The sequence below is a fragment of the Anabrus simplex genome, chromosome 1 (assembly GCF_040414725.1).
Source record: "Anabrus simplex isolate iqAnaSimp1 chromosome 1, ASM4041472v1, whole genome shotgun sequence".
NCBI classification, from domain to species: Eukaryota; Metazoa; Arthropoda; class Insecta; order Orthoptera; family Tettigoniidae; genus Anabrus; species Anabrus simplex.
This window is the reverse complement of record NC_090265.1, coordinates 739,025,421-739,037,666: the sequence shown is the minus strand read 5'-3', so window position 1 is coordinate 739,037,666 and position 12,246 is coordinate 739,025,421. Positions and strand designations below refer to the sequence as shown.

The window sequence follows — 12,246 nt, the reverse complement described above, 5'->3', positions numbered from 1 at the left end:
AGGATTTGAAAACATCAAGGAGTGCAAAATATAGGAAACAGAAAATGACTTAGTTGTTACGTGAGCTAAGTGGCCTACATAACATGTGTACGTCCCTTTTCGTTTGTTTGTTTGCTTATTTGTTTGTCTGTTTTTTTTGTTTGTTTGTTGAGTTCGCCCTTTGTATTCGCAGCACCGTAAGATTAATTCGAATGTTTTAAATCCGATTTCATGAATAATTCGGACTTCTCTGGCAGTTCCTTGGCATTCCTCTACAACAGAATGTTGACAACTAGGGTTTCATTCAAATATTAATAAATATTTAATTCGAGGTAGAATGCTATCGTAAATCTCTCATATTATCAAAACGATTACGGGACGTTGCCTGCCTGGAAGAAAAAAAGTAGTATAGAATCGTACTGATGATGGAAACAGAACTGTAGTTGTTCAAGCTCTTGTTCCTTGTATAATCTTCACAAGCGTATTGGTAATACTACCTGACCAATCAGAATGCACTCTCGAAAAGTACGGCTGCTTTTCTGCCTTTTGCGAAAGTGCTGCCATCTGGTATGATCTGTAGTAAACATGAAAATTGATTAGCAATTTTTTTTTTGCATAAATGGAGGGAAAAGTTGTTTGAATTGTGTCAACATGTGGTCAATACGTTCGTTTGAATCATTTCTGATAGATTCTCCGAAATCATTTAAGAATATACTAGGTAAAACGACAGGGAATCTACCAAGTGGGCTACAGCACTACAGTAAACTCGTGTCCTCATCCAGAGGTAGTGCAGCTCTTTTCATGCTAAATGCAGATCAATGATCATTGACTTAGTAGAATCCTTCATAATTCATCAATTTTATCATAGCACGCAAAAGAACACACCTAATCCGCATTCTTTCTGCTAAGAAAGGTTTAAAAGTTTAACACTTTATACAAAACTAGGCCTATAGGTTACGTAATTGTAAAGGTGGACTAATAAAAGTACTGACTCGGACCTGAAAACATTCCATAATTATTATCGTGAACTAATAAAAGCACACTGCTTCGGTTTCCTGAGTAACTTAATCTCAAATCATTCATAGTATCTTAAACGAAAAGAAAGTCGTATTATTTCGTATTCGAGTGTATTACCGTAGTGATATAATGAGACGCTTGTTAATCTTCTAGGCAACAACATTTTAGTTTCGGTAACCAGAAAAATCCGCTCATAAGGATAAACCCAGTTGACTACAGCTGAGACAGTCTGCTTATTACCAACGGCTTAGGAGGTTTATCACTTGCTAAATTATCCGTCGATAATACATATTACAACCTGTGTTTGAAAAGTTCGGTGAATGGTCTCCTAGTTTGTTCACCGTGCTAGTTCGGACGATGCGCTCGCGCAAACGCATTGCGAGACATGACACCAAGGACACTCTATCGGTCAACTCAACACAGTTAAACGGAGTTGAACGCTGCAACACATCGCACGGAGTCAGTGTGAGGACTCGTGTCATTGCACAATGGAGTGCACAATGCAGCAACGCGTTAACATGAAGTTTTGCTTCCACCTAGGTAAAACGGCAACGGAAACACAAGCAATGTTAGTGCAAGTTTACCACGCTCGAGCAGCGAGTAAAAAGTGCGTTTCTGACTGGTTTAAACGCTTTCGAGATGGAAAGGAAGGTGTTGAGGACGAAGTGCGTTCGGGTCGACCAACCACAAGCACATGTCCAGACAACATCGAACGAGTGCGACAGATGCTTGCGAATGATCGGCGACTGTCCTTACGAATGATAGCAAATGAAGTGGGTGTAGGCAAGGACAGTGTAAGGACCACTGTTCACGAACATTTGAATAAGCGAAAGATTTGTGCCCGGTTTTTACCGCACAAGCTGACAGACGAGCAGAAGCAAATTCGGATGGAAACGTCGGGTGATTTCATTGACGTTTGTGACCAAAATCTGGAGGTGTTGAAAACCATCATTATAGGAGACGAGTCGTGGTGCTACCAGTATGATCCGGAAACAAGGAGACAGTCAAGAAAAGTCGGTGCACAAAAGTTCAAGTTTAAGACAATACTGATCGCCTTTTTCGACAGCAATGGTGTCATTCATCATGAATTTGTACCGCAGGGTACAACTGTCAACGCGGGATTCTACGAGGGAGTTTTGAAACGGCTACTGCAACGCATCGGACGGATTCGGTCCGAACTGTACCGGAGTGGACAGTGGACGCTTTCACACGACAATGCCCGTCCGCACACCGCGATCCGCGTGACCCAGTTTCTCTCCGAACGCCACGTGACTGTTTTTACACACCCTCCGTATTCTCCGGATTTGACGCCGGAAGATTTTTTTGTTCCCCCATCTTAAATTATCCCCGAAAGGCCACCAGTTCGATAGTGTAGTACGTACCCAGCAACGCCTGACAAGGGTCCTGCGGGAGATTCCAAAAGAAGCGTTTGCTGCCAGCTTCCAGCAGCTTTACAGTCAAAAGTGTGTTGTAGCTAACGGAGATTACTTTGGAGGCCAGTAAAGGAGTTTTGTGTGTAACTTACGTTGTCTTTATTTCATGAGATTATTCACCGAACTTTTCAGACACAGGTTGTATTGCACACATTTAAAGCGTACAGAAAATCATTTCATCCACTCACAAATTTGTAAATGAGAGTACATTCGCCCACATTTCTCTAATAATGTACCGTAACTTGTTACTGGTATTCATTCCATCAGTCTACCAAACTGAAATTTAATTTAATGTTATATTTAACTGTAATACATAATCATTGTTTGTTTAATTATTAGTGTATGGATAAAATAAGGAATGTGGATATCCCACAGCAGCTTGAATTGGAAAGAAGCTTTCTGGAGAGCCTAGAAGTGAAGAGATTGCGATGGTGTGGTCACATGAAAAGAACGGATGCCCACATGGCACCTCGAGCATACTTTGACCGCAGTGTTCCTGGGATCAGACAAAGAGGAAGACCTCATGGTGTTTGGGAGAAGCAGATTTTCAAGGATCTTGAAATTAGCGATGTAAACTGGCGTCGCATGTAGGGTCTCTCATATAAAAAAAAGACCGAACACACGGTGTTTCTACTCTGCGCTACGGCAGCTGTCTCACCGAACTTACGTCGCTTGTGGCCGCCCTGCCCTGCTTCAAAAGATACTGGAATTGTCGTCCTTCCTGGGTTATACAAGCATTGTAACTGGTAACCACATTCTGGTTGACGCGAGTGAGTTCTGATTTCATTCGTAATGTTTTCTTTCAGTTCCTCGAATGTGTGAGGATGTTCTCGATGCACTTTTTCTTTCAGTTTACCCCACAAGTAAAAATCACACACGGTTAGATCTGATGAAAGAAGGGGAGATAGATCAGCACTGATCACTGTCAGCAAACACTTCCGAGATAGTAAGAAGGAAATCTTCTGCTTAGGGACTGAATCTTGTTGAAGCCACCCGTTAACTGATGGAAGAACGGCGTCAAAATGTCATCTTGGTACCTCTCTGCATTTCCTGTCGTCTCGAAACAAATATGCTCAATTATTCGTCTTGCATTAACAGCACACCAAACACCAACATTCCTATCATAATGATTATGATGATGCTTGTTGCTTAAAGGGGCCTAACATCTAAGATCATCGTCCCCTGATGGAATGACATGGACGACATGATATGATATGATAATTAAAATTTCATAATACATCCACTGACTGGAGTTTAAAAAAATGGTGAAGAAAAATGATTATGAGATTAAAACAATCAGTGGATCTAATTCGCAATGCCTTATTTTCTAATAAAATAATAGAAAATACAGGTGACAAAGGAATAAGGCTTCTCGGAGTGAAGCAGTGGTATTATATCGTCTTCGGATCGCCCACGGTATACTAACGCACTCATATTTACTGAAGGGAGAATACCCTCCGGCGTGTACTTGCGGTGGTCATCTTACCGTGGTACACATCCTTACGGAGTGTGTGGACCTGGTCGATCTGCGCCGTAGGCTTAACCTCCCGAGTACAATCTCCCCCATCCTGCGAGATGACGAGCAGTCAGCAGACGTCGTCATCCATTTTTTGAGGGATAGTGGTCTTTTTTATCGTGTGTAATGATGTCCTTTGTCCTAGTGTATTTGTGTTAACTGCACTTTTATCAAATTGACTTTATTAGTTTGTGTTTGCGTATTTTAATGTGTTATTTTAACTTTTAACTTGAATATTATATATATGTACTTCCTGCGACTGCCATATTAAGCGAGCTATAATGCAGAACAAAATCGTCTACATAGAGCGACGGTATTACTGTTGAACCAGCAGCAGCGACGTTACTGTTTATGGCAAGAGTGACATTAAGAACCGATCCCTGTGGGACTCCATTTTCTTGAACGTGGTATTGCGAATATGCCCTCTCAGCTTGCACACGGAACAGACGGAGGGACAAAAAATTCGAAATAAATACCGGCAAGTTACCTTGGAATCTTCATTGATGGAGGACTGAAAGGATACCATATCGCCATGTGGTGTCACAGGCCTTTTGTAAGTCGAAGAAAACAGCCAACAAATGCAGTATGCGGAGAAATGCATCCTGGATAGAACTCTCCAGGCGTACCAGGTGATCAGTGGTCGAGCAAGCGGCTCGAAAACCACATTGCTACTCGGACAAAAGTCCTTCTTTCTCCAGACACCACACAAGTCGGCGATATACCATCCTCTCAAATAGCTTACACAAACAGTCAGTGAGCCAGACACATCCGCGAAATGACAAGATGGTTAGCAATCGAGAGTGGTTCAATAACGATACTGCCTGCAATGGAAATTCCTGGTACAGAAGATGTTCCTTGGATACCCGAAATACGTCAAAGTTTAGTCCACACTTGAGATGATGGAGTGTGTGACATCATAGACGACACATATCTCTCCCACGAAGCTTTCTTACTTTGGCGAAAAGAACTCGCGCCTTAGCGCGGAGTTTTTTTAATTTTACCATGTTGGCCACAGTAGGCTAAATACGATAACGTTTACGAGCGCGACGGCGATCTTTGGTAGCTGCTGCAGTTTCTTCGTTCCACCAAGGAACGAGTTTTCGGCGAGGAGTCCCTGAGGAGGAGGGAATGGACTCCTCAGCAGCAGCAAGGATAACTTTTGTTATGAAAGTTCTTTCGCATTCAACGGTCCGCTTAGTATCGTCGTTAAAGACAGCTGGGGATGTGAACTTTGGCCAATGAGCATGTTTAAGAATCCATCGAGGAGGAGCCTCGGCGGATTTTTGTTTCAACAAAGTAAGAATAATGGGAAAATGGTCACTGTCACAGAGATCATTGTGTGTATTCCACCGAAACAGCGGAACCAACGTTCGGCTGCAAAGACTTAAGTCTATGCGAGAGTATGTGCCGTAACGTACACTGAAATGAGGTGGTTCACTTGTGTTCAAAATACATAAATCCAGCTCTGTTACCAATGTTTCCAACTCCCTTCCCCTGGGGCAAGGCGCTTCAGAGCCCCATACGGGGTGATGGGCGTTAATATCTCCCAATAAGAGGAAGGGAGGAGGAAGCTGATCTATAAGATCAGTGGCATCATTTATGCTAAGAGGCTGGCTTGGTGGAAAATAAAAATTACACACCGTTGCTATGATAGGCAGCGGAACGCGAACTGCTACAGCTTCTAGCGGGATTCTTAGTGGAATCTCTTCGCTGTAGGTATCAGAACGGACAAAAATGCCAACGTCAATGGAAGCCCGGTCAGCATAATGTCATTCTGTCGAGGATAGTCGAAAATTTCTCAAGATCGTAAGATGACCTGGTCTGAAATTTGTTTCCTGAAGACAGACTATACTCGCCGAATACTCCCTAATGAGCTGGCGCAGCTCAGCAAGATGCCTATCATAGCCGTTACAATTCCATTGTAACAGTGCCATACCGTTGCTGTGGACGTCTGAGGTTTAGGCTAGAAGCAGCGTAATGCTACCATACCTACACTCACATCCCCATCCGAAGATGGAGATAAATGCTCCATGTGCATCACCTCGTCACCAGACGAGATGATGCATGCCTTGAATTTCTTCGACGTAGACTCAGGCTCAGACCCTGCGGGTGGAGGGCGTGAGACCCCATTTGTGGGAGAAGTGGAAGAACCTCTTGTAAGGGCGCTCTTCTTCCCCCACCGTCGATTCTTGTTTAGACGGGCTGGAGGTGATTTCCCAGCCCTGGTCGACGATGCCGCCTCTGCCGGCGTAGGCGCGGCTTTCGCTAACCTCGTGAGGAAGAAGACAGCAGCGTAGGTTTCTCAGCCGGCACAGGCTTATTGTTGGTCGAAAGGCGATATAGACCCGCCTTCGAGCTCTTTCTCTTCGCGGCGTTGCTCACAGAAGCAACTGCCGCTTTGTGCGCAGCGATATTCTGGGAAGGTGTTCCAGTTGAAAATGACGAACCTGGGAGAAACTGTGTTATCATGCTGAAGTATAGTGTCTTGGCCGGTGCATTCAGAGAGTTAAACTCACGGCGCGCTTCCGGGTAGGAATGACCATCCAGGGTCTTAATCTCCTGGATTTTCTTCTCACTCAGGTAATAATTTCGTGTGGCTATTTCTAGCCGAGTGCAGCCCTTGTAAGGCAGACCCTCCGATGAGGGTGGGCGGCATCTGGCATGTGAAGGTAACTGCGTGTTATTGTGGTGGAGGATAGTGTTATGTGTGGTGTGTGAGTTGCAGGGGTGTTGGGGACAGCACAAACACCCAGCCCCCGGGCCATTGGAATTAACCAATGAAGGTTAAAATCCCCGACCCGGCCGGGAATCGAACCCGGGACCCTCTGAACCGAAGGCCAGTACGCTGACCATTCAGCCAACGAGTCGGACCTCACTCAGGTATACCGGACAGTTCCGATCTCGAGGAGAATGAAGACCAGGGCAGTTAGCGCACCTATATGGAATTGTACACTCTTCCGCGCTATGAGCTTCTCTTCCACACGCATTGATAGGAGGCGGGATGTACGGTCTCACATCGGAACGATAGGTTGTTACCTTGACTTTCTGTGGCAACACTGACAATTTGAAGGAGACTATGAATGCACCCGTGACAACGTCTTCACCGTTGACTTTGCGCGTGATGCGCCGGACGTGTGTCACGCCACGGTGCTTCATGTCTTCCATCAATTCATCGTCAATGTTCAGAACAAGATCACGGTGGAAAATAACTCCACGAACCAGATTCAAAGGTTTGTGCTCTTCCTCTTTGACGAGGATTTCGCCAAAGTGGTCGCACTTAAGCAACCGATCTGCTTGGAGAGCAGTGTTTGTCTTCAGAAGCAAACCACCACTGCGCATTTTCTTCAGACTCTCAAGTCCACCGTATACACCTTCGATGTGTCGACTGAAAAATAATCTATTTGACCAGCTTGAAATCTTGCCCATCGGTTCTGGTAGCAACTAGGAATCTAGGGAAGCTGGAACCCAGACTAATACGCTGCGATTGTTCCCAAGTGGTTGCCCCCCTTGGGGAATTAAATGTTAAAGACTTGGCTAGCGAACTACCCGAGGAGGCAGGCGGAAGTGGTTTCGACGCCATGCACGAAATCATCCTCCCCGAATGCCACCCACTCCGATCAGGGGTCTCTGTAGCCGAACCAAGCAGCCAAGGGAATACCCACCTGGTCATAGCCGGTACTTCCCGGGGTCCGATGTTAGACGATGCCTAATACGGAAGGACTACGGCAATGACCACTAGGATTCCCTTCCTCCAGCCACCCACAATAGCATGTACCCCATAGCGTGTACAGAGAACTAAATATAGAGAAAAGATAAACAATTAATAAGAATATGTCCTTCTGGCATTCGGCTGTGCAGGGACCTGTGCTGTTGGGCGGATGCTACTGCAAGGGTACATGACACTCCCGACCGCCGCTTCCTGGGTGGTTACTGACACGGGCTTTCGAGCGTAGTCGCACACGTAGGAGCAGCACGCACATCAAAATTTTTGAATAGGACTACAACTAACCCTTAAAAAACAATAAAAATTAAAGAGGGGATCATAGCCACATGACCCTTTCAGTCTCCTTCTACGATAGGCAGGGATTACCAGTGAATGTATTCAGCCCCTCTCATCCACAGGAGGTCCAATACATGATATCCAACCGCAATCCATGTCCGCGCCTAGGTCGCCCCTTTTAGTCGCCTCTTACGACAGACAGGGGATAACGCAGGTGTATTCTACATGTGCGTCCTCCAGCCGCAAGGGGTCCTATCATAATAAGGGACTTCATAAACACTATTAGGATTTTCTGCACAACAATAGCGAGAGTTACGAGTGTTAAGATATAACCAAAACTTTTACATATGAAAATGCGGTGTTGCGATGATAACTGTCTCACTATGTTAACAGATGAGATTCAGACTGGCGATTGATGCTTGCCAGGTCGAACACGTGCTGGCTGCTTGCGCGCTTCTCCCATACTGCAAGTAAGGTATCGGAAATTAAAAACGCCGCTTCGACCGTCGTAATTTATAAGAAAAACTCTGAATATGAACAACATATATGTAGATGAACAGGACAAACTGAAGGATGCTGGTACACAATTGCAGCCGGCTTGCTGGAGCGAAAAAATGATGAAGAAGAAAAACATATGATTCTTACTTACATACTTGTCGTATGGCTTTTACTGCTCGGAGTGTCCGAGGACATGTTCGGCTCGTCTGATGCAGGTATTTCTATCTGACGCATATGGGCGACCTGCGTGTCTGAAAGTGTGTTGGTGGTGGTGGTGGTGCTGCTGCTGCTGGTGGTGGTGGTGGTGATAATGAGGTAGGTAGAGAATGAAATCCGCTTTCCGGCACGTAGCCTACTTCCATCGAAGGAAAATCATTTCGGCATTCAACGTATTACGATTTGAAAATTCTCTTTTCCATCCGAGGAACAAATCGCCATCAACAGCGTCATGTATCTCGCTCATTCTGAACACTGCGAAAAGGCTTTTGGTACGCAGTTTAGTGCTTAGAAATTCTATACCACCACTCCTACTACTCTACCGGCCAACATTCTGATGTTCATTGTTCCACCACCAACGTGATTCGAACCGGGTAATCAAAGTGTCAGACAGTAGAGACTTGACGTCTTAACGATCATAGCCATCAGCCTGAAAATTCCAGTCAATCAATCAATCAATCAATCAATCAATCAATCAATCAATCAATCAATCAATCAATCAATCAATCAATCAATCAATCAATCAATCAATCAATCAATCAATCAATCAATCAATCAATCAATCAATCAATCAATCAATCAATCAATCAATCAATCAATCAATCAATCGAATCCAATAGAAATTAATTAGGAATGGTGCTGACATCTAACAGCAATATTTATTACTACGTGACAGTTCGCGCAGGAAAGAATCGGAAAGCGTTTCCAATTGATCCTAATCCGCGCATGGGCTCTTGTACCAATCACAAACCATCTCTAATTTGCTGCATGAACAAAGCTAATGTCTCATAATTCACCGGAGGTAATTCCGGAGAGAATAACACAAAACTGAAGCAAATCGGTCCAGTAGAACGAACGGACCAAGTGGACAAACATGTTCTTAGTAAACTCTTTTCATATATAGATTGGAAGTTTCGGTTGTACTTCCATCTAGAAATGAACGAAGAAATCTAATGGATGATTTCTAAGACGGGGCACCACCAGAGGCTTTCGAAATGCAAACAGTATGACACTGAAAAGGAACATTTTTGCCTGCTCTTCAAAGAACCAGCTGGGGTCAAACCGGGCAACACCTGGTGAAGTATCAAGTATATGAGCCGAGTTTTGTTTCAGTTGAGAATTTGAACATTATGTGATCTCTGAAAGATGGTTTAAGAAAACTCTAACAGTTTTTTTTCGGAGTCAAATTTTGACACAGAATACGTCCTGCATGATACGCTTTGTCGAAATGAGGTACCTGGTTAGTATGAATCTGGGGCAGAAAATATGCTTGAACTGAACAGACCCGGAATACATATACGTAGAATTTCAAGCGAAAATTACTCGAGGATTCTTCCTATCAAGTTATCAGCAATAACTTTTCCTGTGCATAGGTTGCCAGTGGTCCCTATATGGCCCGAATTCCAGATACAATTTCCGCGTGTCTCTGTAAATCTGGATGGGACGCGAAAGAAAGTTAATATAACTTAAATATCTTTGTATCCTCTGCAACGTTTTCGTAATTGTAAACATTTATTTTAGCGCAAAATTTAATTTGGGAAACTACCTCACTCCTCATTTCCCTAGTACGCCTCTTCAGTGACGCCTAGGCTATTTCTGACAGCGGTTGGCGGAGCTGCAGAGGATCAAACCAGCTTTCGGACTGAATACCCAACATATAAAATTTAATTTAGGGAACTATGTTCAATTGTCATACTCCGTTGTGCTTAGTTGGAGCGTCGAACGCAGCGTCAAGCTTCCTAGCGGTAGTGCCGAATAGAAGGACACACAGTATTTAATGACTGCCTTCATGTGGGACGAAAGAATCTCAAAGCCGAAATCCAATGTTGTTACTAAAGATGATAGTGGAAATGGCATTCCTTCAAATATCGGTGATGACATTTTGGAGGTTGAGTCAATTACAAGTCAATTACAATTTGTCAGGTCAAGATTTCGAGCGATTCCGAAAATGAAAGAAAAAAAAACCGCTAAATCCAGTGATAAATATGTACAAAACTGTGAAGTATATGTTAAACAAAATTGAAATATTAATAATTAATATTTAAAATATTAATGTTTCATGCACAACTTCCTTGGATCAGGAGGCAGCGCACCGGCCTCTCACCGCTCGGTTCCGTGGTTGAAACCCCGGTCACTCCACGTGAGATTTGTGCTGTACAAAGCGGAGATGGGGCAGGTTTTTCTCCGGGTACTCCGGTTTTCCCTGTCATCTTTCATTCCAGCAACACTCTCCAATAACATTTCATTCCATCTCTCAGGCATTAATCGTTTCCCCAAAGAAGTGCGACAAGCTTCGGCAGCCGGCACAATTCCTATCCTCGCGCTTTTGCCTTAACTATCAACTTCTTGTGTGCCTTATGACCATCCTTTAAGGGTACATTTTCGTATAAGTATGCTGGAAAAAGTGTCCCTCTAAACCTAAACTCTGTTATACTGGAAAGTCGTTTCACAAAATAATGCATTTTATTTGCTTCTCCTCAAGTGCATGCCTCTTCTCGCACTCTCCACCTGTACTGTGAAGGAAGGTGACATACAAACGTACTTACCGATACCAGCTGATGCCGATGGCGATAATGCCAACCACTGCGGCCGCGCAGCACCCAGCGACAATGGCTGAAACAAGCAACATTAACGTAATACAACCTTGTGCCTGCTGATAGCACGTTAGTTACACAATGTCAAGCGACAAGGGCGATAATAACTTATGATCTACATTCTGAGCTCCTACAGCAGAGCAGAGGGTAGGAAAGTAGTGACTGGGATACCTTATTTCTTTCTTTAGGTTATGGTACAAGTTAAGTAGGTCACAAATTGGGGAACAAAGAACATGTTGCAAAACACAATGAAGATTTTACAAAACGGAATAAAGTCAAAGAAAAATAAAACGGATAGCAATATGTACAATGCAGAAAAAAGAAAGAAAAACAGAACAAAACCGTAAAAGAAATGTTTCCCTCTGCGAAAAGTTAATGTTAAGGAATATGCCTTTCAATAAATGAAAATCGGGCGAGTTGGCCGTGCGCTTAGGGGCACGCAGCTTTGAACTTGCATCCGGGAGATAGTGAGTTCGAACCCCACTGTCGGCAGCCCTAAAGATGGTTTTCCGTGGTTATCCACTTACACACCAGGCAAATAGCAAAATAATAATAATAATAATAATAATAATAATAATAATAATAATAATAATACTCAATGTTTTTTTTTGCTATTTGTTTTACGTCGCACCGACACAGATAGGTCTTTTGGTGACGATGGAATAGGAAAGGCCTAGGAAGTGGAAGGAAGCGGCCGTGGCCTTAATTAAGGTACAGCCCCGGCCAGAGTGCTGATATTTCACTCCCGGTTACTTCTGCATCCTGTAGGGCTGCTGTTATAGGAGTAATACAGTTTTATTTTTATAGGTAAATCTGCTAAAATGAAATGAAATCTTTCAAGTTTAGTATTCTCTTTTGTCGGATGGAATCAAACCCGTGACCATGGGTCGAACACCACGACTGATCACCCGAAGAAGTTAATGCACCAGTGAACGAAGGGTACGACCTCTGTTAAACCTGTAAAATTCAAAATTATTATTTAAAATAATAATA

At 43.6% G+C, this 12,246-nt stretch overlaps 1 protein-coding gene across 2 annotated transcripts in view; it reads right to left on the bottom strand.

The window, feature by feature from the left end:
- Positions 1-12,246, bottom strand: part of LOC136857456 (neural proliferation differentiation and control protein 1) — a 711,810-nt gene that overhangs the window by 353,462 nt on the left and 346,102 nt on the right. For both annotated transcript variants that reach the window (XM_067136126.2, XM_067136127.2), the window contains exon 4: positions 11,206-11,272. In XM_067136126.2, the coding sequence (XP_066992227.2) occupies positions 11,206-11,272 (67 nt within the window). The remainder of the gene's footprint in view (positions 1-11,205; positions 11,273-12,246) is intronic.